We start from the raw sequence: 25,059 nt of genomic DNA, 5'->3' as shown, positions 1-25,059 counted from the left end.
TAGCGGGAAGAACAGAAGCACAAGGTCTATGTGTGTATGCAGAGGCTTCAAATAAGTCCCCACTGGACATTTTCATGTAACTTCTTGTCTTTGTGATCCATGACTGACACATCTCAAAGCCTTTACCTGGTAGGTAGGGAGACCAGCAGTCTCTGGTGTTCACAGAACTGTAAAATATCAGGTTCTTTTACCAGTACATTTTTCTTCAAATCTGTATGCTTCCAAACCTGTCTCTTTTCATTGCTATTTGTTTGAGTTTTCTTAATATGTGTGACAATTATAAATAAAAAATGCAATTGGATGTACAGGACATTAATTTCCCAGGGGTTTCACTATCCAATAAGGCACTGGAAGAACTCTCCAGGTCCTTCCTGTCTTATTAAATGGGACTATAAGGAATCTGTCAAATCTTTACTTCTGTAAGATTTTATACAAGTTGCAAAGGGTTCATGTATTAGATTTGTTAAAAATGGAATTTTATTTGTGAGAGTTTTTTTGGGACCACAGAGCAGAAAGGAGTGCTGTAATAAGGGGCTTAACTTGGTACTGGGAAGCCAACCCCTGGTAAATTTTTCATTGTAAATCACTAGGAAATGTCTAGTTGACTGTAATCATGCCAACATTTCTGTACATATATTTTTCAGTCTCAGAAATGGTTTTCCAACTGCCTGACTTCATTGCATCTCCATTAGACAGAATTTAATCTTGTCCTTCTTTGTTCAGGGCTTATATTTTCTTTGAATTTGCTTAGAGCTTGAGTTGCTGTCCAATGCAGTTGGTCAAAGTGTCAATCCATGCAAAACAACAGCTGTGTTATGGAGCTGGTATAAGATGCAATATCAAACATTAGCAGGAGGGGTGTGAAACCCAAAAAAGCAGGTGCAAAGGTGTTAGGTGTCGGAAGAGATACTCAGAGGCCTTACTGCTGCAGGACTTCTCATAAATGTTTTAATAGGTGAGGGGCTAAAGAAGGACATGGATCTATGTTAAGAAACAGGATTACACAGTTAGGTGCAGGAAAGCATGTCAGTTGATCTCACTCTTGACACTGTGCTTCCAAAGCCTTCTAATTAATATAGCACCATTTTAAAACCACTTCATTATCAGAATAAGTCAGCAGCTAATAATAGCAGTCCACTTCACTGGAGATCTGACCCATGCTTACCTCCATGCTGTGGTGCCAGTGACCGTTCCTTCACCTTTCACATTAGTTCAGTAAAAGTAGTATCACCTTTCACAGTCTGAAATGTTTTTGTAATAGGGAATGACACACAAGTAGTTTTACAGCGTAAGGGAAGACTTAACAATGACCAAAGGGGCATAATGTGAACATTAAAACATGGCTATATTATTACAAAAAGCATGAATCTAACTGTAAAAGAATTCAGTGGTAGGAAAAAGTATTTGGTACTCTTCCAGCTTTGCTTTCTTTCAAAACAGTTTCAAATCTCTTTGAGAGCAAAACAGGCTTTCAAAATTCTGGTAATGTATCTTCCATTCATCTGTGAGATAATCTGAGGCAGATTTTGTATAGCTACTGAATAGAAGCCGAGAGCAAAACAAATACATAGCACTATCAGACTTGCATGTTTTGTCTTGCAGAAAAATGTCCCTGGTGCCAACATACATGGATTGATGAGAATCAAAAGAGAGTTATAGCTGAAGGGAGAGAAAAGCATGCTGTTTATTTTTCCATAAAGTGCAGATAATGAGAGGTATTATTTCTTCCATATGAAAAATAAAGTTGGAGAGTATAATTGAAATTAATGTGTTTAATTTATTACTGAATATATTCCTATCAGTGGTTAACTAATTACAGGTAGTTACATGATTGATCAACTCTTCACAGCTGTAAAAAACACTTGGTAAGGCTGACTGTCATTTTTATTCATCATCACTGATCAGTGAGAAAGACATAAAGACAGAGATAGCCTAATCAGTTGAAAGCAGACAAAAGCAGACATCATCCCAGGATTTTTTTTTTTGTCTCATACAGAACTCAGGTAAGATCTCTGTCTTACTAGTCCTGAGCAAAAGAGCATAGAATTATACCCAATGTGAAGCGGAAGAGATGTTGAATTTGTGAGGGATTTCAAAGAAGGATATGTTCCATTGGTTCTTGCTTTGCTTATTGAAAAGATGCCAGCTCATAAGCCTGGACTTCTGTCATTCTAAACTGCAGTACAAAGCAGGATGAGTTCAAGTTAAGAAATGAATGGCTGGAAAATTCAGAACGAACACGAAAATTGGAGACATTTCTTCACTAGCTGTTTAGACTATCCAGCCAATTCACTATTTTGACTTGTCATAGAGCTGTTTAATACTGATGGAGTTTAGAAGGAGATGTGTTATTTCATGAATAATAAAAGCAAATGTCATAGAAGTTATGGAAAGGTTAAAACACAACTGTGTAAGAATAAGATTTCCAGACTTCTCTTTTACTTTGCAAAATCAATCTTGTCTTTTTTTTCTTCCAATCTAGTTTTAATTGACGTGTGTTTTATTGGATTCCCCATCACCTACTCTAGCCACATCAGACTGTTTCTTCCTGGACTAATCTGAGGTATTACTGGTAATCTTGGTTTGCCAAACTCTGTGACTCAAAATTTGAGATTCCATGTGCCAGTTTACATGTGCACTGTGGATGCTGGGTATATGTGAGCAGTGATTGCCTGTGTGCAGAGTTTGTGTGAAGAACGTGTATGGCTGTGTGACAGAACTTCCCCTGACTGTGTCTGGTTACACGACACACGATTATATGGCTACATGACTGTGGAGTGTATGCACCACCAGCTGCTGCTGAGGGCTAACTGCTGTGACTCCTAGCTTCAGTCATGTCAGGCAGCATATGCTGGCTGCCATGAAACGTTTCATTTCATCTGGAAATACAGAGTTGGTCAGTTGAAAGTTATATCTGAATGGTGTGACTGTTGTAACAGAGGGGCTACAAGTGTCTGGATCACGTGTGGGCACCACCATTTCATGATTTGCTGTTCTTTTCTGCCCCTATGGTTTCTCTTTCTATAGACTCCTTTTTTTAAGGAGAGGCCAGGCTACTTCAAACTGTTTTTAATATAGCTGAAATATTTTTCATTCTCAGACACAAAATGCTCTTTGAAATGGTGGTTAGAGGCAACAAAAGAGTTATCGAGACTAGAGGACCTAATTCAGAACTGTAGAATGTTGGACTACATTTTTTCAAAAAAGAAGGAAGAAACGAGGAGGTTCTAAAAATACAGGTCATCTTAAATCTCAGTTAATTCATTGCCATAATTAAGGTCTTGATAGACTTGTTATATTACATACCTCGAGTGGTTCTCAGCAACTCAAGACTAGTAATCAGGAAACTTGTGCTATACTTTCTCTGATGTACTTTTTCACCTTGGTAAGTGACATTCTGCTACTGTGTTTCTGTTCACTTTTCCCCATTTGCTTGTAGTGACTATTGATGGTATTGAAACAGCACAACAGAGAACTCTTAATATGTGTTTTTTACAGCATAGCAGCACAGAGTTATTTGCAGGTTTTTGTGCTCTGCTAATGATGATATCAGTACAGAAATAAACCCTAAATTGCAGATCTGCTTTACAAAAAATTCAACTTTTAGAAGTGTTGACATCTGAAATCTCAATAAGGAGTGTTATTCTACTAGAACACTGGTGAGGTGTTTGTGCTATATTCTGAGGTTGAAAAAATTTGGACTGTGCTTCTTTGGACTGTGACGTAGAAATAGAGGTTTTCATTATTTGTGTAAATGTCAGTTTCCTCAAAATTTTGTGAAGTTATTAAAAAACTTGTTGCAAATTCTACAATCTAATTGTGTAGAGGTTTTATCGAGAGGTGAAAGGTTTTTGGTTATGTTGCTCTTGTGAGGAACATTGTGAAGGAAAAATATGTAATGAATTACCAATTTCTTGCTCAGTTGTTCTAATCTTTACAGTTTTTCCTAATCTTGATTCAGGTCTTTCCAAACTACTGCAAACCAAAAATTTAATGAAGAAACCAAAGTATTTCCATTCTGTTATTATCTATTGTTCATCTCTGAATGCCATATACTACTATAATTTACCTTGTGAAAAATTGGGTATTATGGTGTTTTGTATGTAGTGTTTTATTTAGTGGGAAATAATTTGGGGTTAATTATTGTATATCACATTACATATATATCCAACGATTTTTTTGCTTCTCTGACCACCAATGCATAGTGAACACAAGACTTTCATGAAGTCACTTTTTTCATTTTTCCATCTTTTCCCAGGTTTTAGTCAGTTTAAGAAATGTTCTTGCATTAGCTTGTACTTCTCTGTATTAGATTTTATTTGCAGTTGTGAAAATCTTATCAGCTTAGATGCATGCTGCTAATAATAAATGTTACTCCTATATATTTGTTCAGCAGTCATACTTTCTTTTGTTATATTCATGTTTTTATATGCTCAAAGCATTATATAGGTATTTGTAAAATGTCATGGTCACAGAAAATATTATCTGATGTTGCACATGATATACACAAATATGTCAACGTTTTTTGTTTTACTACTAAAAAATTACTAGGGCTATATATGCCTCTAGCAGCAATATGCAGCTAAACAAAGATAAGTAGCTTGGATGCAATCTGAAGGGAATTGACTAGTAAAACATCTGTTTGTAAGCTACTTATATTGATATAGGGCATAGAAGTAAAAGTGTAAAATGTATCCGAGCTTATACTGTTTCAGTACCATGAAACCTGATTCTACACAATTTATCTTCCCAACAACTATGCTGGGACAGGCCAGATGACTGATTTTGTTAGGCATTTTTTCCTTGTTGTTTAAGAGACACAGGACAAGATTTAGCAATCCAAGGAACTTTATGGAACAAGCCTTCAGCTGCATTCGTGCCTATGTCTTCCTGAGGTACTCTGAGCCAGTGGAAGAGGTCTTGATATAATTTAGACCTAGCAGCTTCCCAGAAATATAAAAGCCTCCTGGCTACACTGAAGATCTGGCCAGATATATTCCATGCAGTCAATTTTTTTTAAAAAGACCATTTCAGCAAGTGCTTCATTAGTGTATAACAGAAAAAAAGCAACCTACCAATCAAACGACCAACAAAAAAAAACCAAGAAAAAAGTAATTCCAGGACTTTCCAGTAAAAAGCAGATGATGTTTGTAGGCTTGCTATGTTATCACCCCTACAAAAGATCACATGGCTGAGCACCCTCATTACTGGAGGGCTGCTGTCCAGAACCTATGCCACACCTCTGTATACTTCACATTAGGGGAATTCTTCCGCTAAAATGCATCTTGAAAGTCCAGTTTCATTAAGAGCTTTCTAAAGTATGTATATGAATAAATATTCAGTTTTATATTTATCAGAAACTTAATAAGAACAGCCTAATTCAATACCTTAAATTGCTTGGATGAACGAAGGTTACTTGGTCACAGACTGCATGGAGTAGTGCAAAGTAGCAATGAAGCACTAAGAACTGTAAGAATTCTTAGCCTCATGCTCTTAATTGCACCAAAAACTTCTCAGAAAGTAGCCAGAAATTTATTTGCACAAAAAACTGCCCATTGTACACACAACATTTGTGCCATTCCTTAGCTTTCTTGTGCAAGTCAGGAAAAGACTGCTTGCATATCTGATTATTTTACTTATATTAGCTTTATTTTCAGTTTTCACGTTTGTGTTAAAAGACATAAAACTTCCTAGAAATACTTTTTGTGAAGAGATGAGCTCAAATTTTTTCCTGCTAGTCTTGTCACTACCTGAAAGAAAGTATATAAAAAGCCCATGTGTATCTAGCAGCACTATAAGAAAGGAAGGAAGAGGAGGGAGAGAAAATTTGCTATAATCCTGTCAAGCCATAAAGCAGTGACCTGTTGTGTTAAATTGTTGATAGTGTTCTCAGTTGTAGGTTTGTGTACTATCAATGTCATACACATGTAGTCTGTGGAGTTAAAAGAAAAATTATTTTGATGATGGATATTTTACAATATGCTCGATTAGATGTGGTCTAATTCCAGACCAGATGGGTCACAGTGTGCAAAGAAGTCTTATCTCCATTCTGAATATCCGAAATCTGTGGATATTCTTTACAAAATTCTTGCTTCAAGAAAAGACAAATCCAGATCCAAGTTGCAGGGTTCTCCTGCTGGTAGACAATTATGCAAAACTGCTCCAGTACGCAGCACCACAGCAGGCAAGAATCTTGTGCATTTTGGTGAAGATACTCTGTGCCAAAACAAAAAGATTTTCTACCATTTCTGTTTGCAAAGTAAAAAACCCATAGAGATGATTATTCTTGGTATCATAAAGGTGGCTCACAAGTTGCAAACCTTCTGACCTCTGCTGCTGAAGCAGAAATGTCTTTTTTGCTTTAACCTTTTGTCTTCCACTTAATTTATTAGCTAGCTGATTTCTGGCTGACATTTCATGAAAGTCTTTTTTCCAAGCTTACCAGGCTATCTCTGCTCAGCCTGGTGTAGAATGCAGATTGCCATCGTTGCCCAGCCCCAGTATACATAAGGTGAAATTATTTCATCATCAATCATCAAAATGGGGTGAATGTAACAAATTAGTGATACAGAACAACATTCTTAGTTTTATTGCTATGTTTTTCTCCCACAGTTTTCTTAATTATTTATTTTGCATCCATCAATATTGCATCATCACCTCTCTTCTGCTGACATTACCTCTTCAAGAATCCTTGATAATTTTTTCCTTTTAAGTGAATGGTTACTATTTTATCAATGTAAAACAAAACAGCTAATGCATTATAATTATTTATTTTAGCTGTCATCTTTGTTTATCATATCTTTTTAAAGTTGCTACAGAATAAAATTTCCATATCTTTTGGACGTTTTACCCACATCCCATTTTTGAACATAGTGATTTATTCTGCAATTCAGAATGAGCTCAAATGACCATACTCAGTTTTTTGAACCAGAAGGGTAACTTCACACGGTGCATGGTGTTGTCATGGCAAACCAGAATCATTGTACATGCTTAAATCATCATTAAGATGGCACCATTTGAATAGCATTTCTTCAATTGCTATGCATCTAGAACCAGAAATGAAAAAATGTTTTTGGCTATGTCCCTATTCTGTTGTGAGAATGAGCAAAATTGATCATCTCTTGATGAAGGAACAGAATATATCTTTAAACAGTCTTTTTTTAGGTTTGAGGACACCTGGTCTCCAAACATCCTGGATAGGTTGCTTAATGTTCATATGGTACTGACTTTGCTGTTCCTCCTCTTTGAATGATTTAACTGAAACATACGAAGGGTACATTCCCAAAGTGAGCTACTGAACCTATTTAAGTTGATGAAAAATCTTTAACTGACTTTTGGTAGAGCCTAGTTTTCCCTCCTAATGTGTGTCCTTAATTTACAAGTTTTGGAAGTTTGAATATGAGATGACTTTATGACGGCAAAGTGCAATAATATATGCAGACTGTGTGTAGCTGCAGCATCAAAGCTATCGAAATTTAATGTTACTAATCAACATAAATTTATTTTTTGAGACAGAAGACTTGTTTTGGCTTTAGTCCAGGAAATCATTAATTGGGTACTTAATTTCATACATGCGACTCTTCTATTGGCTTGAAACGGCTCCTATACTTATACTTATATATAGACGATCCACATTCTTAGGGATTTTAACTGTATGATGATAGTCCTGCCCTTATTGCTATGTGATTCTTCATTCACCTGTGAATGATCAATACCTGATACTTTTGTGAATATCGCACAAGTGGCATGTATTGCATATATTTTGTGAATATTGAATAAAACTGTTTTCTTCATTTTTTGTAGAGCTGATGAAAGATTTTTGCATACAAAAAGACTGCTTTAATAATAAGCAAAGTCCCTTTCTATGAACTTCTAATGCTTAGATCATCATAGCTATATGTACTCTATTAGATACTAAACTTTAGTTGTTTGGATGATGAAATGATGAACAGGGAAAGGGGACAATGTTAAACTTTCAAGTAACAGTTTGGCATAAGGATAAAAGTGTTTTCTGTGGGATTAACTCTACAAAAGGTTTAGGATTTTAGTATTGCAAAATCAGAATGATGACATCACAGTGAATGCTTTCTTTCACTTACATTCCTTGGATATAGATTACCAAGATGTCACGATCCAATCAGTGAGAAATGCCTCTGCCCTAACTAAGATGCAAACAAGACCATATGCTGAAGTCAAAACCACTAAGTTTATTTAACAATCAATGTGATGTAGAAAGAAATAAATAGAAAAGGCAGAGAGGAGAGAGAGCTATAAAGTAGAAGATAGTTGCCGCCTCTGGATCCATTGGCATCCCATTGGTCCTTCATCACCCTGAGCTTCTTGGTGGTGGGGTTCCCAAGGTCTTTCAAAGCTCTTAATTATTTATACACTTTAGCAAACAAAGGAATTAATGCTCATTGGCTGCACAGTTCTCTTATTCTATTGGTTATGTGATTCCCTCATGTTTAATGATAGTAAGTCCATGTACTTAGTTTCTCTCTTCTCTTGAGTTGGCAGGTTTCTTGGGTTGGTGGGTTGTGAGTCAGTGCTCGCAATCTTCTCCTGCTGGAATTACCCTTTACCTAGATGGAGTTGATTTTATCACAGTTGCTGAGTTGGCTTTCCCTATGGGCCATAAATTCTGCATTCTTTGTGGTCATCATCACTGATAGATTCTTATCCCCAGGCTTTGTTAACCTCCCCCCTGAGATAATGCTCAGACAATAGCACCACCTTTATTTTATCTCAAGCTCCTGCTGTGGTGGCTCACTGTCCAAGTTCCAGGTATCCACAGAGGCATATTCAGAGGGTCTTCGGTGGTTATGGATGCCTTCCATCCCATAACTTGGGGTGATTTTTGTTTGACTGGTGGTAAGCATATGAGCAGTCGCTTCTTTACACAGTTCACCACAGAGTGAATTTTTGTCTGGATGCATTGTCCAGGATGTACTAGCCAGATACCACCTCCACCAGGCCTAAAGTTAGTGCCATCCTGCCTCTCCATTCTGTGCTTATCTCACGGAAAAGTCCTTCTCCTTAAGAGTGGCTTTAACAGTGTTTGAGACAGGCAACTGTGCTCCTTAAGGCATTATACAAGATACCGCCAAATGAAGTGCTGTTTGATTGCACATATTTTTGACCTTCAGAGGGTTTTGTCACAAAAAGCATGAAATTAGGACCGTGTTTCTAAGCAGTTGGATTGACTGTTGAATGCCTTTTCCTCATCAAGTTTAAGAGTCCAGTTTGGCAATCTGGTGGTGAACTGGGCTATAAGAATACAACTATATCTTCATGAAAAGTATCTTCTGTCTCTAAAGATTCTTGTACTAAGTTTCTGTAATTGGTGCTTTCATCCATGAATGTCAATGAGATTATAGAAGAGGTTACACTTACAGCTTGATGAAAGAAAAGATAGGCATTTGGTTTGAATTCATGATATCTAAGTGGCCAACGATGCAGTTTGCTCCCAGGGTGTTTCTTTGTCATATATATCCAACTGTGTTCAGCAGGTTAACAATGAGTGTCAATCTATGGGAAACAATATATGTGATAGCCTATGCTACTAAAGTGATACAAATTTTCTTTGACTTCATTGAGTCTGAAATTTCTGGGCAAAAATGCATTTTTAATGCATGGATAGACTTTTCTAGGTTAATCCCTTGGATGTCTTGTCAGGCATTGACTTTGATGGCTTGTAGTTTCTGTTATTTACATGCCACTGAAAAATACAGTACTTTAACACAATGTCACACCTTTTAATTTGTTGGTGTTAAGTAGTAGGCAACTCATGGTAAAAAAAGCACGCAACCTTATGAGTAAATCCCTTTCTTCAGCAAAAAAGTAGAAGAAAAATAAAACACCCATTAATCAAAAAATAGTTTTGTCCAGGGCATGGTGTCCTTTTCTTTCAACTGAAGGTTTAACTGCCAGAGAGAAAAAGAAGCATAGAGCTCTACAATGTTATCTGGATTAATTTTATGAACAAAATTATGACAATAAGTAAAATGGTGCAGCTTGTCAAAGAAAAATGACAAGAATGATTAAACATAAGTACCACAATAAGTCTATCCAGGTAGCTAGACTATTACATATGGCTATTTTCTTTTTTAATGGAACTTGCATAAAGCCTATATACTGATTGATTCAAAGTTGCATAATAAAGAAAATAGTAAAAATCAACATCCAGTAAAAATGAATGATAACATAAAAATGATAAGGGAGCCATGCTTGTTTGAAAATGAAATGTGTAAAAGGTGCAAAAATCCATCAGTCCTTTAAGAAGAAATAAAATACAGAGTGTTTTCTTTAGGAAATATAATACACAGCTGCTATAATTTCCAATGCATCATCCATCATAGGCATTTGTTGGTAACCTATCATGAAGACATTAAATTAAAAACTCCATTAGGTTTCAACATACTCTAGAAAATGGACAGCTTTATTAAATATTACCCTAAAAGTACAAGTACTCAGGGCTTACAGCATGCACAATATAATCATGGCTCCAAATGTTTTGTGGCATGCTGAACCAAAAATTTGTTTTGATAGAGTAGATGGTCTTATGTTTTGTTTGTACATTTTTATGGGAATACAAACTCCCAAAAAAGTATATTTTAATCTAACCAAGTATTAAAGTATTAAACCAATCTATATACCATGGTATTTGAAAAATGGAAGAAACAGCTATATTTCTTAAAAAGATAATACTGCTAAGTTAAGATTGCTTGTAATATTTAATTCAATAAAGCAGTTTCAGAGAAGACTAGTTACTGTTGTTGAAGAAATATAACTACCATCTAATCTTAATGTTACCAAGTTGTTTCAGAACGCAAGGTGACTGCACATAAAAGCAAAATGTTTAGGAACTTGAGTGAACAGTAAAGAAAGTATACTTTAACATGTATCTGCTACTCTGTGTCTAGAGGGTGTGGCTTTTCTTCTTTAGGGATGGTTTGATAACTTTTTGAGTGGCATTTAAGACTGTGGAATATTATTTTAATTCTGTACTTGCAAAATTTTTGTGAGGAGAATTTATTGAAATACATGTATCAGCAGTTTAAGCAAGTTATCCTGAGTATAGAGAAACTTGAAATATTTACTTGGGATTTGAAACTGTGAGGATAATTTGAAATCACAAGGTAATTGCAGTTTAAAGATAATGTCAGATACTTTCTATATTGTCTTGCTGCTACAATCGAGAAAAGTCACTGTGCTTTCCTTGTTCAAAGAGAGGTTCTGTTTCTCTGGAAAAAAAATTCAGAATCTGGAAAATTTACAGAATATGACTGAGAGTTCATTGCCAGCAGTCAGTCCCCAAAATGACAAAATGGTTGGAAAGTAAGAAGTGTCAGAATAAAATGTGTTTGTCTGCTCTGAATCTGTAGTGAGATGTCCATGGTGATGACTCATCAGGACTGTTTTAAGACAGTGGGGAGAGATTTTGAAATTATACCTTTGACTTCAGGAACTCTGCACCTCTATAATGTTTTGGAAAGATAAACTTCATTGTGTAGTCATTGTAATAGGATAGCTTCAGTAAATCTCCCTGAAAATATTTCTCAAAATGATAAGATTTTGCAGCTGTATGAGGTTATAACTAGAAAAAAATCCAAAGAGCAAACAAATAAAACCCACAAGACACCAACCAAACCAGAAACCTACATCCCACAAACCAAAAAACACCCACCACCAAAAAGTCTCAGAAGAAACTCGGTCTGTCACAGCACCATGCTGTGAATGTGAGGATTTTAAATAGCAAGGGTCAAATTAAGATGGAAGTCTGGTAGTATTGCAGTAAAAGTAGCTTGGACAGATACTATAAAGAAACCACAGGTCTTAATTCTTAATAATTAAAAAGTAATTCTGAAGGATTCAGTATGTGCTTTATTATTTTATAATTTTTTTCATATTTTATCCTTTGCATGTGTTCTGCTCACCTTGGAAGTGGAAAATGTGTTTGGTTTGGGGTTTTTGTTTCCTATATTCTAAAATAGCTTCAGGAAAAGGCCAAGGAAATTTTTTTGCAACTTTTTTCCTCTGTATCATGTTCTGTAGATTTTGATTGTGATGGTGACTGATGATTAGAAGCTCAGAAATACAATTTCACTTCTAAAATAATTTTTGGTTAACATTGATACTCCTTTGACATTCACTTTAGCTAGCTGCATGGTTTTATGAACACTGGTGGAGTTCGTAATTGATTCAGTACAGAGAGAGCCCTATTCAACACATTAATTTCTTTAACAGGTATATTTTACATTTCTAGCTAAACTTCATTGCACTAAGTGTTTATCACTTAAAAATAGGATTCCTTTGAAAAGAATTCCAATAAAAATATCTACTGTACTTTATTATATATTTAGTTTGCAGGATGGAAGCTGTATTTTTAAAGATCTTTGAAAACTATTGGACCAAATTTTCTGTTGGTTTAAATTGATAGTTTCATTTTCTAATCCTGTCCTAGTATCACACTCTCACTGCATAGTAGAGTTATAGTGAAGGGAATCTATGTAATTTTGATAGGGGTTATCAAGTCTCTGATTTTCAGAATGGTAACCTGGTATCTATTAGTTATAAAAATTGTGTTTTGTCACCTCAGAACCAAGTAATTTTCTGGTTCCAGACTTGTCATCTAAACCTGTAGGGTTTTAAAGAATAAAAATTTCATTCAATCCCCTGATACTGTTAGAAAGGTGATGAACAATTTGGCAGGTAGGTATTTCTGAATTTATTTTTCTATAAAATGATGACTAAGACACAAGGCTGGCAAAATATTTGAGAAAAAAATAATGAATTCTTATCTTTCTAAGTGCTTTTAGAGGAATAAAAATGGTTGATGAATGAAATGTCTTCTTGTATTTGCAAAAAGTAACTAAAATAAAGCACTGCTTCTTTCTAGCTAAGTAACCTGAAACAACTCACATTTGTGGATGTGTCAGCAAACAAGTTCCATTCTATTCCAATTTGTGTACTCCGGATGTCTAATTTGCAGTGGTTGGATATTAGCAGCAACAGCCTGAAAGACCTCCCAGAAGACATAGACAGGTAGTTTATGTTTTAATTCAATGACAGGTATAGGGACTCTTAAGTGAATTTAGAAAGTAACAAGCTTCCAAGGGATACTGTTGATGGAAAGACATACATGGAAATGTATCACATATTTTTGCGTGTAAACATTCCCCCTATTATTGATGGACTGTGTCTGAGAACAAAAGCTAATTTTTCTAGCTCATTGATGGCAGTCAGATAACTATATACGTTTTCTGCTGCTTTCATAATAATTTGTCATTATATCTGGACATTTTTTTTGGGAAGTTCACCCACAGTTCCAGCAAAGGGGACTCATTGTATGGAGTTGGCAACAGTAAATCGCTGGAGGGTAGATGGGGAGGAGGAAAAGATGAACTAAAGCATTTTTAAGTTACTCAAATAACCTGATAAACTTTGTTATTAAAGAAGAGAAATATTGGTAAGACTCAAAAACCCCATTGACAATCCTCCCCTTCTGTTCTGAAGTATATATTGATGTGTGCATATATACTAACTCTCCCAGTTTAGATAACTACTAGAACTAGTTTTTTAAAAAACATGCTGATCCTTTTAATGGGACTTGCTAGCCTGAGAGAGCACTATTCTTATTCTTATCTTAATTATCTTATTATGAATTTATTTGTTCAGTCTGAAGTGCTGCAGCAACTTAGTTTACAAAACTTTACTTAGCCTTAAGTGAAAAAACCCAAACATATAAACTAAAGTTTATTAAGAAATATTCTGGACTATTTATTGATCTGGGAATAGAAATCCCTGAGGCAGAAGAAGCTTCACAGAAAACTCATCCAGTTTTAACTTTTGCAAGGCCTTTTTTGTTGGGCAAAAAGACTTTTCTGGGATGTTGTGTAATCACAGATTATTCTGACAGCAGCACTGAAGTCTTAACTTGTGTTAGTAATTCACATGCTTTAGCTACAAAAACATAAACTTGCCATTTTTTCCCAAGGTATCTGACCAGAGATTCGACTAACTTCAAAGAGTTTCTAAGAGGATATTTTTCTTTTATAGGATACCCTCTCAACTTAAAGAACTTTTTTTTCCCTGTAACCTGTATTCCTGTAGCTTCAAATTATTCCCTTTCTTCTTTTCATCTTCTCCATTTTGTACTGAGTTGCCAGATTTGATGCTAGAATATCATAATCAGACACCACAAAATAAGGTTTTCTTTGTTTGACTTCGGGCTCATGTGCATTCAGAAGACAAGAAAATGTCAGGATAACCCCCGCATCAGGAAACTAATACTCTTATTCAGACTCATGAGTTCAGTGCCTATGGTGTCAAAGAATCTCAATGAATTATGATTGTCTGTGATACCATTACAATAGTCTGTGATTAATAAAGATGAGTTGACAGTAAACTGAAGCATTACTTAAAATTTTTCCTTGAATTCAAACAAACTCCACGGGCCTGACAAGCATAGTCTTCAACACTGTTTTAGGAATGGACCCTTCCAGTCAAACAAGACAAATTTTTTCATCAATTTGGTATGCTTTTTGTCTTCTACCTAATCCGAGGAATAAAGGCCCAAATTTCTATTGCACTAGGGAGAGCCAGGGGAAATAAAGCAAAAGTTCCTCCACAAAACACTGTCATTAAATTGATCTCATTGGGACAACTTGCAAGAGCCTCATGACCGGGAGTTGGTTCTTCTCTTGCTCCCCACAGTACTAATTACTAGTGAAAACAATAGATGGGGATGTACTGCTTACCACAGACATACCTAGTTCATAGAAACCAGCATGTGGGCAGTGGTGTGAGCAGATGACCTGTATTTTTCCTTAGTTGCAGAATGCACATGGTGAGGCTTTATATCATGTTCTGTCAACATGTGTATGAAAGCACAGTAAATTTTGTAGCTTTATATCTTGAGCATGCTTCTGATTACTTGTCAGAGGTATGCTATTAATACTATGATGCTGAACCATTACTGGAGATTTCCATTAAAGTTGATGAAATTTTGTGAAAGTAGGGTTTGAGTGACTTTTTAAGAAGCCAAAGATGTTTCATCTTAATTGCTCCTCTTATATACAAGATTAAGTCAGTATTACTATCTTGAATAGATGCTCCTGTTTGAAATAAATATTTTAAGTAATCTCTCTTTTACCTCCTCACAGGTTAGATGAATTGCAGACACTTCTCCTACAGAAAAACAAGTTGACTTATCTTCCACGAGCTCTTGTCAATATGCCAAAGCTCAGTTTGCTAGTTGTCAGTGGTGATGACTTGGTTGAGATACCCACAGCCATCTGTGAGTCAACCACAGGTTTAAAGTAAGTAAAAGCGAGAGAGAAAGGGAAATATTCCTAAGAAGATAAGGTAAGATACACCCTGGAGAAATGCTTTCACGAACATCAGTTTCTACAAATTCTTACCCCATTTATATCAGAGTGGTAAAGGAGGCACTAAAAAGATTGGAAATTACAGAGGGTCTGCAGTTTTATAATTTTAATTTACCCACATTGTGCATCTGTGTGTCTAAATTGCTATTTCTGAGCAGATTGGGTCATAGTAGCTCTAACTCTGGAGTTGCAAATCCATGCTTCAGAGTGGGACTAGTAGCCTGGAAGCTCAGTGCTGACAAAAGCATCTTGCTGGGAGAGGGAGACATGGCTAGTAAAATGTTAAGTAAGGTCACACGAGTTTAGTAGTTCATTGCTGTGAAACACCACCTTACTGCTGCATGCTGGATAAGACTAAAAGGCCTTTTAGTCTGCAATTACAGAGATTTTGCATTTCTGCAGGCAATGTTCATGTTTTTGATTATGGAACTATTTCAGACTCTATACTGGGTCTGGCTTGAGTGGAGCTAGCTCTGGATGGAATTAACTTTCCTCGTAGCCATCCTCTCTTAGCAATGTTCCTTGCACTGGTAGCTAGAAAGGTGTTGATAACACATCAGTGTTTTTAGCAATAGCTGAGCAGTGGTGGCACAGCATCAAGGCTGTCTCTCCAACCCTCCCCTGAGAAAGCACCACAGGCTAAGGGTGAGCCAGATGTTGGGAGGGGATACAGCCAGAATAGTTGACCCCAGCTGACCAAAGGGATATTTCATATCATATAGTGTCATGCTCAGCATATTAAGCTAAGAGAAAGGAGAGGGAAGGTGGATCACGTTATTGAAATTTTTGTCTTCCAAAGTGTAGCGGGTTTGGTTTGTAACCGGGCAGAAACACCAATTTAGTGTAGTGGTTTGGTCTAAAATACTCATTACTGTTGCTGCGGTATGGCCAAATTTAGAAATATACTCCGAGAGAAGGCACAACCACCCCTCCCCCACCAGGTTCAAGAAAAATAAATTTTCCTCTAAGGAAAGTGAAGGAGATAAAAACTATTTATTTACCAAACACACGGGAAAAGGAAAATAATGCTAAATAATAAAATCTCTCGCTGTGGAGAAAAAACCTGGGAAAGTGTTAGAGTCCTCCCTTTGGTCTCCTTGGAGCTGGGGCTTGGCCCAGGGCCAGGCCCTCTGTGCCCAGTGGAAAGTCCTCCTGATTTGCTCTGAGGTTGAAAGCAGTCCAGTAGAAAAGGGAGAAAATCTGAAATTCCAGAGAAGGAAAAGCAAAGTTCAGCTCTCAGTCTCTCTCCGGAGAAAAAGAAACTGAAACAACTGACCGAAAGCTCACTGGAAAGCAGCAAGCTGGGTGCTTCCTCGCCCCCCTGCGGCAGCTGGGAAGAAACTGCTATCTCTGTGTGACCTTGAACAAGCTGCAAACTGCTTTGAAAAAGTTTTGCTCAGTTTTTCCTTCCCCCTCTCAGACTCAGTTTAGAGGCATAGAAAGGCACAAAGTTGATTTCTGGGCATAGGGCAGCAATATAGGATACATATTATAAAGTCACCCCAAGACACTGGTTACCTTCTGTGAGATAAGAATTAGGAGAAACGCAAAGCAGGCACAAAACTTGAAAGAATATAAAGAAGTTTATTAGCAGACCTAAAAGAAGAAGAAAAAAAATTATACCACACCTTCAGAACACTTCTCCTCACCCCCCTTCTCCCTTCTCCCACTGACAATGTAGAAAGACAACCCTTGAGATGTTCAGTCAGTTTACCACTTCCATAATAACCTTGTTCAGTCCATTTAGGAAGAGGAGTCTCTCTTGCCCATGCTATGAAAACATTATCACAACGAGACAGCCGCCCGGGTTGGTTCTCTGCTCACATGTGAGTCCCTTCCCACGACTTGCAGCTTTTCCCACAACTACTCTCGAGGGTCCACTCTTGAATTACTGGGTTATAAATTTAAGGTTGAGCCATTCAGAAACAAAAGTTCTCTTCACCCATCTCTGGGAGCATTTCATCTCTAAGAACAGAAGCCCTTCTCCTTCCCTGGGAGCAAAGGGTCTTCCTCATCTTCATCTCTAGGACTATCTCTGGGAGCATCTCTAGGAACTGAGGTCTTCTCCTTTCCCATTTGGAGCAAAAGTCCCCATTGCTTCCATCTCTCCCTGTTCAAACTTCTCATCAAATTACAGTTGCTTCAGCATCTGCCTATCTCAGCGCAGGTGCTTTTGCTCACAAGTACAAGCTGAACGCTCCACCCCCCATGCCTTCATGAAATTACAACGGGTACTCTGATGCATCATAGCTTTACAACAGAATTTCAGCTTTAAGCATCTCCTCTTTCTTCTCCCTCAGGTTTTCAGCTCTTCACAGCACTAAAAGGGTTAGTCTCACCTAGGCCTTGCAGCTGGAATGTCGCTTATCGCTGTTGGTTCCATGATCTTTTGCTGGACAGCAGTGGGCAGCTTTCTGCTGAATCTTGGCTGCACTGGAGAGGGGGAGCCGAGCCACTCCAGCTGCCCACAGCAGGGCTGTGGGGGGGGTTCCACGGATGGAACAGGGCCCATCAGCTCCAGGATGGCCGTGGCCTGGCCGGAGCAGGGCCTGGGCAGGGCCCACTGGCCCCCCGCACGGGGCCCGCAGCCACCTGTCCCAGCACGGGAAACGAGAGAGAGACTGCCTTGGGGTTTTCTAAGTGTGGATCACAGAGGCGGTCATAATTTTAAGTGGCTTAAAGAATTGTCCATATTCAAACTGGCCAGCTGATAGGTTCTATCAGGTCACAGAGGAAGCTGTAAGCATCCCTTGGCAAGGACATCACTTCGGGGGCCATGCTTGCTAACCCATGACACAACGGAACCAACTACATACACTCAGTCTCTGCTTCCCAGGAAGTAGATAGACATTACCTGTTGAGAAGCAGAAAGTAATTTTTTTGCTTTGCTTTGCCTTGCTTCTATGCATAGGTTTTACTTTTCTCATTAAGCTTATGTACAATATTTTCATCTGCTATTCCCCCTTGTCTAGTTGAGGAGAGGAGCAGAAAGAGCTGCTAGGTGGGCACCTGGCCAGCTAAGGGCAGCTGATCACAAACTCACGGTGACTCATGAGATTTTTAGAAAGCCATATGATTTGTTGGAACATTTGTTCTTTTGAAAGCAACAATTTTTTTTTCCTTCTTAGAGTGAAAATCAGAGATTTTCAGAATGCTATGCACTTATTTGCACATTACTGAAGTTTTTTATGTAACCACCTAGTTTTTCACCTGCAAAGTGTACCTTTAGGAAGTTTGCAATTACAAAGTAATGCATGCCCTGTCATGTATTGTAAAAGAGAAGTAGTGTAACAACAACCAAAAAATGGAGGTGCATATTGTCAGCTAAGTGATACCGGCAAAATTCCAGATTGCTAGGCAATATTACTAGGATGAAGTTCGTATTGCTCATTAACAGATGGGAAATTACAGAGTAGTGTACACTTCTTTCAGAAGTTCCGTAATAAAGAAATATACCTGTTATTGAAAAAAATGATCTACGTAGATAGACGGAAAAAGAGAAATCTAATAATTTTTATATGGAAAGTGGATTATAGAGAAAGTTCCATTTCAAATCTGTATTTCTAATAATAGATGCCTAATAACAATTTTCTAATAACAACGACATTGTTGAAATAACATTTCTAATAACAATGCCATGATGCAAAATTGAGCTAATGTTCTTCACATTTCTCCTTCTGGCTCTGGTAGCAATTTCTAAAATGTCATTCATGATGGCCAGTGATGTTCAGCTGCCTGTGCATATATTCTTTTGTTAATCTCTCCCTAGATTTGTAAGTCTCAAGGACAGTCCAGTTGAAACTATTGTCTGTGAAGACACTGAAGAAATTATAGAAAATGAACGTGAACGTGAGCAAATTGAGAAAGAGTTTATGAAAGCATACATTGAAGACCTAATGGAAAGGGGTATGTGTAAATTTGCAGTAAGCTTTCCGCTATCTTAGATATAACTACAGACATACATTGTGAAGACTCATTTTTAAGAGGACAAGCAATATACTCTTTAATTGTCTTTTATGGTATTAAATAAGTCTAATAACAAAAATGCCAAATGTGTTTTATTAAAAGTTTGGACCCTACCTAGGACCCTTGATATTGAACAAACGTGTACAAAATTAATTGTGTTTGTATATGCCTTAACCTTAATTGATTGATGATGTATACAAAGATTATTCTCATTCTCTAGATTCACTTCTCTTGGGATTAGTATTAGTGATTTTGAATTCCTGATGAAGTACTTCTCCTCTTCAAAAAGAAACACAATGTATATATGAAAGGCTCTTTGTATTGGTAGAATATACTTTGACAATATTATCTGTTTCAAGGTACTAACTATTTAACTGCTGTACAGTTATAGTAAAATACCTGCTTTTATCTTTATTACATAGCATCTGAAGCTTTACTTATTATTTCATTTTGCTACTGTGTTTTATATTTACCGTCATTAAGAAACCGCTGCTCTCTTTAGTGTCCTTCAACAAAATTTGCTAGAAAACAAGGGGAAAGTTTCCTGTGAGACAGAATACCCCATAGGTTCATTTTAATTCCTGTAATAGTTTGTGTGTAGAAAGGACTTTTTGTTGAATGAATCTTATGGGAGCTTTTCATTCCTTGCATTTAATTTAAGTGGTCCATATAGCGGTCCTACAAAACCTGTTAAAAGAAATGTAAAGAAAGGCCACAGGATGTGGCTTCAGAATACTTTTCATGTTCTCATGCTGGGCTTTTGCTCCTTAATGTCTATAAGCTGTGCATATGAGTATTCATTCTGTCTATTTCTAAATTGAAGTCTGCTATAAAAGTGATAATGGTAACAGTGGTGGTTAAAATAGAAAGAAAAATGGAATGGAGGAAAAGCTAAGGTCATAATTTGGTTTTAGAGACAGTCATAAAATATGTAGTGATGTAGTTGTATCCATATTCTTATGAAATATGGAAGTCTGTCAATCTGCCTGAAACCTGCATTTGGCCCTATTGAGAATAGGCCAGCTTTATGCTCTTCTGGGACAAAGCAGCTCAGGGACACACTTTTCTGCCTTTCTAGACAGAACTTACCTCCCTACTTTTTATGAGGCATTTGGATCATGAATCACTTTTGTATTTCCTGCTTCTGAACTTTTGTGCTATAGATAATGCCAATACCTGTTTTTGAAAAACAGACTGGAGAAGGAATATCTTCTGTAAAATATGAACCAGGAGAATTTCTGAAAGAGAGCACAGAGATCATTTGTAGAGTACCTTTGAAGTAAGACCAAACCCAGCAGATTCTAGCTAAGGGCTCCATTTATTTGTGCTGGATTACATAGCTAAAGTCTGAGATTTATTTCTTTTTTCTCTTTTCGCAGGGTCTACTCCTTCCTACACTACAAAAGTAATGCTCAGTCTCCAGCTCTGAAGATTAAAAATCTCTAGATCTCTACTGAATATCCAAATAACTCTCTTTTTATCCACCTGAATAGTAAACACGGGAAAATATAAATGGCCAGAAGGACATCAAAATCATATTGAATAATTTATTTGTTTCAGTAGTCTTTTCAAGTGACTACAGATAAAACAAGGAGCAGTAGAACCTTCATAAGATGCTGTTTCACATTTTAAGTCAACATATTTTTTTTCAAGTTCACAGCAACAGCCACTAATTTGCATGTAGACCTACTGAAAGTAGATGTTCACTGTAACAAAGTATACCCAGGCATAGATGAAGAATGAAGACCTTGTATGTTGTAGTTGAAACAGTGAAACACAAAGCATGATCTTAAGAAGAGATTTGATTTTATAAAAGGGGATAGACTGATTTATAAAATGAATGTTGTTTTCTTAAGACCAAATACACATTTAGTTATTTACAATATTCAAATGAGAACACACCCATAGTTTGCATTCACGTTCTGTTCTGCAAGAAAATTGCTCTCCTTGGGATTTTCAGTTCAGAAAACTTTCAACAACTTTACATATAGAAGCTGTAGCAGTTCTCCTGTTTCTTTCAAGCATATTATAAGCTTTTACCTGTTTGCAAATTCAAGTACCAATGTGATCGAAATTTGTGTGCTAAGCAGTCTTGTAGTATAGTACGGTACTAAGTAAGATTTTAAGGCATTAAGCTGTGTTGGCTAATACTATCAGCAAAATGATGATACAGGTCTTCTATTAATGGTTTCAGATCACAGGATTTTGTGGATATTTATTGGAATTTTCCAAATTGTGTAAGAATGAGTTTGCTGGTAAAACAGTATTTTGCTTGCTATTCAATAATCTGTTTATATACGATTATCTAAGTGTATATAGAGTAGAGTTTCAGAAACTTAGTTTTACATGTACTTTTCATTTAATAAAGCAATCTTTTTAATCTAAAAAGACTTGAGGCTTTGAGAATTTAGACTCAAATCAGGCTCAATTTATAGAATTTAAATGGTCCTAAACCTATGAGTGCAGTTAGGTGAGACAATATTTTCATCTTTGTTTTTTGTTATAGATGAGCTGTTTTCAATTTTGTGGAGTAGAATGCCACTTAAGTAGTCATATTTAAAAAGTAAAGCAATGAAGGACGTGGTCCTCAGGCTTCCATATAGAAAAGAAAAATTTTAGCTGTTTTCTTTTCTTTTTAATATTCTAGCATTCTATCCATTAAAAGAAAACAATTTTAAAATAGGTGGTGTGTTATTTAATCCACTTACACTCTTCTGCAGTTATATTACTATCAAAATGAAACTCACTCAAGTTGGTCTCTAGGTGTTAATGGACATTTTAAGCAAGTTCTGATCAAGGGAAAAGTTAAAAAAATAAGAACAATTGACATTGATCTGATGCAGAATAATAGAAGACAATTTTTTTATTATGAAGAATTGAAATAGGATAAAATAGTGTCAAAGTGGGCTTAGAGAAATTAGGCTATGTGAAACTACCCTACCAAACTTTCTTTTATGGAAATTATAAATTTATTTGATTAAGTATTGATATTGATGTAATAAACTTCTGTAAGACATCTCTTCTGATATTGCTTGAAATTCTATTTCTAGAATTCTCTCATAGTCTAATATGATCCACTGAAAATTATAGGAATGGAAATCACAAAATCTGTGTTTATAGAATGGAGTTGTAACTACAAAAACTAGGGATGCAAACATAGTTAACAAATCAAAAGTGACAGTGCAAATTCTACTATCAGCAGTATTGGGTATATAAACAGAAAGTACTTGAATAGAGAAGTCAGATTAGTACTTACCATTGCTGTTAATCTTACTCAAAATTTTTTTGCTGTTCACAGATAAGATTGCTACAAATAATCTGCGGGACAGTCAGAAACAAAAATATGCATTTTTCAGTTCATTGAAGAGCACTGTTCATGAGTCCATTTGCTTGTCAATATTTATAAATGCAAGGTCACTGTCTAGAAGCAGGATTTTTTAAGGCAGCCGGCAAACATAAGGCAGAAGACTAAAACTTGAATTCACATATGTAGTGGTTTGGTCCAAAATACTCATTACTTATTTGCCTTCTGTGAGATAAGAATTAGGAGAAAGCAAAGCAGGCACAAAACGTAAAAGAATATAAAAAAAATTTATTAACAGACCTCAAAGAAAGAAAAAAAATCAGACCATACCTTCAGAGCACTTCACCTCCCCCCACCTTTCTCCCTTCTCCCACTGACAACATAAAAAGACAATCCTTGAGATTTTCAGTCAGTTTACCACTTCTATAATAACCTTTTTCAGTTCACTTAGGGAGAGAAGTCTCTCTTGCTCATGCTATGGAGATATCTCCGCAAGAAGTTCTCTCATGGCTTCAATGTCACAGCGAGACAGTCGCCCGTGATGGTTCTCTGCTCACAGGTGAAAGTCCCTTCCCTCGACTTACAGCTTTCCCCACAACTGCTTTCGAGGGTCCAATCTTGAGCTACTGGGGTACCATTTTAAGGATGAGCTGTTCAGAAACAAAGATTCTCTTCACCTGTCTCTGGGAGCATCTTCATCTCTGGGAACAGAGGTCTTCTCCTTCCGATTTGGAGCAAGAGTCCTCATCGCTTCCATTTCTCCCTGTTCAAACTTCTCATCAAATTACAGCTGCTTCAGCATTTGCTCATTTCAGCACAGAACTTTTGCTCACAATTACAGTCATTTGCTTGTTTCAGTGCAGGTACTTTTGCTCACAAGTACAGTTTGAACACTCCATCCCCCCATGCTTTCATGAAATTACAAGAGGTACTCTGATGTATCATAGTCCATCACCACCATAGCTTTACAACAGAATTTCAGCTTCTAAGCATCTCCTCTTTCTCCTCCCTCAGGGTTTCAGCTCTTCCTTCTTCACTGACTTTGGTGTCCCTATGGTGTTTCCTTCACCTTCCTTCTTCCTCAGACTCAGAAGAGGATTGATGTCTGCAGGTTTCATCTGTTCTGGAGGAAACTTACAGCACTAAAAAAAAGGGTTAATCTCACCTGGGCCCCACAGCTGGAACTTGTTTATTGCTGTTGGTCACATGATCTTTGCCGGGCAATGGGGCAGTGGCCTCAGATGAGCCCTGGCCACACCAGGGGCTGCCTGCACGGAGCAGGGCTGGGGGAGGAGGCGGCACGGGTGGAACAGGGCCATGCCACGGCCAACCTGAGCAAGGCCTGGCCCGGCCCTGGTGGGCCGCACAGGCCCCCCCCAGTTATCTGTCCCAAGGCCGGAAGGAAGAGAGGCTTTTCCAGGGTTTGTTCATTCTTAAATGTGGATCACAGAGGCGTGTCAAGCTCTTTAAGTGGCTTAAAAAGTTGCCAATATTCAAACTAGCCAGTTGATAGGTTCTGTCAGGTCATAGAGGAAGCTGTAAGCACCTCTTTGCAAGAGAATCACTTCTGTAGCTATGCTAACCCATGACAACATATCTGTATTAGAAACAAAAGTACTTTTTTCCATAAAAGTAACCATGGGATGACTTATAAAAAACAAATTCTCAAACACCAGCAATCTTTAAGTTCAGGTTAACACTTTCCAAAAAAAATCTGTAACAATTAAGTAATGGAAAATGTAAGGTCAGTAGTATACAGAGGGTCCAAGTAATGTTCTCCAACTTGACTTCAGACATCTGTGAATTCAATTTTCATGGAATCACAGATTCCATTTCAATTGGAAGGGACATTCAAAGATCATCTATCCCAAGCCCTCTCTCATACACAGGGGCATCTTTCATTAGATCAGGTCTTTCAAAGCCCAGTCCAAGCTGGCCATGAACACTTCCCAGGATGGGGCACCCACAATATTCAGTGACTCACCAACCTTGTCATAAAGAATTTCTTCCTTAGATCCAATCTAGAACTAAATCTACCCTGTTTCAGTTTCAAACTATTACCCTTTGTCCAGTCACTAAAAAACCTGCTAAAAAGCCTTTCTCCAACTTTCTCATAAGCCTATTTATATTGAATAGCTGCAATAAGACTTTTTTTCTCCAGGCTGAACAACTTTAACTCTCTCAGCCTTTCCTTGAAGGAGAGGTGCTTCATCTCTCTGACCATTTTTGTGGCCCTCCTCTGGATCTGCTTGAACAGGGCTGTATTTTTCTTATGCTAAGAATGACGGAGTACTTCAGGTAGAGTCACAGGAGAGCAGAGTAGAGACTCACCTCCCTTGACCTGCTGGCCTTGCTCCCTTTGCTGCAGGATAGGGCTGGTTTTCTGGGCTGCAAGAACAC

The 25,059-nt window shown here is 37.2% G+C and overlaps 1 protein-coding gene across 1 annotated transcript in view; it reads left to right on the top strand.

Annotated features, from left to right (window-relative positions):
- Positions 1 to 22,705, top strand: part of LRRC2 (leucine rich repeat containing 2) — a 79,156-nt gene extending 56,451 nt beyond the window's left edge. Inside the window, exons 6-9 of the mRNA XM_032097428.1 lie at positions 12,899 to 13,044; positions 15,165 to 15,320; positions 19,159 to 19,295; positions 20,735 to 22,705. Of these exons, the coding sequence (XP_031953319.1) occupies positions 12,899 to 13,044; positions 15,165 to 15,320; positions 19,159 to 19,295; positions 20,735 to 20,784 (489 nt within the window). The 3' untranslated portion in view covers positions 20,785 to 22,705. The remainder of the gene's footprint in view (positions 1 to 12,898; positions 13,045 to 15,164; positions 15,321 to 19,158; positions 19,296 to 20,734) is intronic.
- Positions 22,706 to 25,059: the final 2,354 nt, after the last annotated feature.

The sequence above is a fragment of the Corvus moneduloides genome, chromosome Z (genome assembly GCF_009650955.1).
Source record: "Corvus moneduloides isolate bCorMon1 chromosome Z, bCorMon1.pri, whole genome shotgun sequence".
Classification (NCBI taxonomy): Eukaryota; Metazoa; Chordata; class Aves; order Passeriformes; family Corvidae; genus Corvus; species Corvus moneduloides.
This window is presented reverse-complemented; position numbering and strand designations above follow the sequence as displayed.